This window comes from Perkinsus marinus, assembly GCF_000006405.1.
Source record: "Perkinsus marinus ATCC 50983 genomic scaffold scf_1104296960858, whole genome shotgun sequence".
Taxonomy (NCBI): Eukaryota; Perkinsozoa; order Perkinsida; family Perkinsidae; genus Perkinsus; species Perkinsus marinus.
In genome coordinates, this window is record NW_003205936.1 from 1 (window position 1) to 943 (window position 943).

Below are 943 nucleotides of genomic sequence, written 5' to 3' on the forward strand. Positions count from 1 at the left end.
GGCCTTGTGGATCCTCGAGACCGACGACGACGCTCGAAATTGTAATGAACAGCAGGAGGAGTGGACTGTGGGAAAAGGAACCTCGCATTGTCGTCCGAACGCATAGTAATACCGATTCCTCTTGGGAGCCCGACTGCTCCATCACGTCGATGTGCTGGATGGTGAGCTCCTTAATGGTAGCCCGCTCCTGCTCCTTCTTCTGTCGATGCTCTTCGTACTCAGCCTGGCCTCGTAGCAATCTCGATGATAACGGTACTGCTAGGCCAATGACCCCACCTATTCAATGAGCCATGACGACACAGAACAACCTGCTGCTACCCCTCACTTCCGGCAGTCGACACACCCTTCTTGTTAGTGCGCATTACGAACTTCATCATGCCTGCTGGTCTCGATGCCTCGCTAGGTGGCGATTGAGATCCACTCTTTTTGGACTGAATACACTCCTCACTATGAGAAGCTCTTGAGTTCCTCACCAGCTCAGCCACCCGTACTGTCGACAGAGCCTGCCGTAGTCGGTCGTCCTGCAAACTGCGCAGCGGGGCCTATAGTAGAAGAGAAAGAATGAGGGGAGCCGCCACGATTCGCTGAGTACCTGCTGTTGGCGTTGAGATCGACCGTATGCCACTGATTCCGATAGGAGTTCTTTGAAGCCCCTGTCGAACTCCTCATCCATCAGCTCCTGAGGGGCGATTAGTGTGTTTATCGATAAGAGGGCCGACTCACCTTCTCCCTCAGTTTTTCATCCTCATCGTCATCGTCATCATCCTCCTCTTCAAAGCTATCACTTGCCATACCATCCCTCTGTGAACTCGATCCATATGCCTACATAGGGTAGTGTATTCACCAACCCCAACCATCAGCTGTTACATCGTCGTCCTCCCCTTCTTCTTCCTCCTCCTCTTCCCCCTCCTCATCGTCATTGCCTCTATCATCAATTTGCTTT

At 52.5% G+C, this 943-nt stretch overlaps 2 protein-coding genes across 2 annotated transcripts; both read right to left on the reverse strand.

Moving 5' to 3' along the window:
- Window positions 1-112: 112 nt before the first annotated feature.
- Window positions 113-276, reverse strand: Pmar_PMAR020025 (hypothetical protein; the record flags this gene model as incomplete). The annotated part of the gene is made up of 1 exon (XM_002772541.1): window positions 113-276. A coding segment is annotated over one exon (164 nt), but the record flags the coding sequence as incomplete, so codon positions are not given.
- Window positions 277-325: 49 nt separating this feature from the next.
- On the reverse strand, window positions 326-679 carry Pmar_PMAR020026 (hypothetical protein; the record flags this gene model as incomplete). The annotated part of the gene is made up of 3 exons (XM_002772542.1): window positions 326-431; window positions 474-542; window positions 593-679. Coding segments are annotated over 3 exons (262 nt in total), but the record flags the coding sequence as incomplete, so codon positions are not given.
- Between the last annotated feature and the right edge of the window lie 264 nt (window positions 680-943).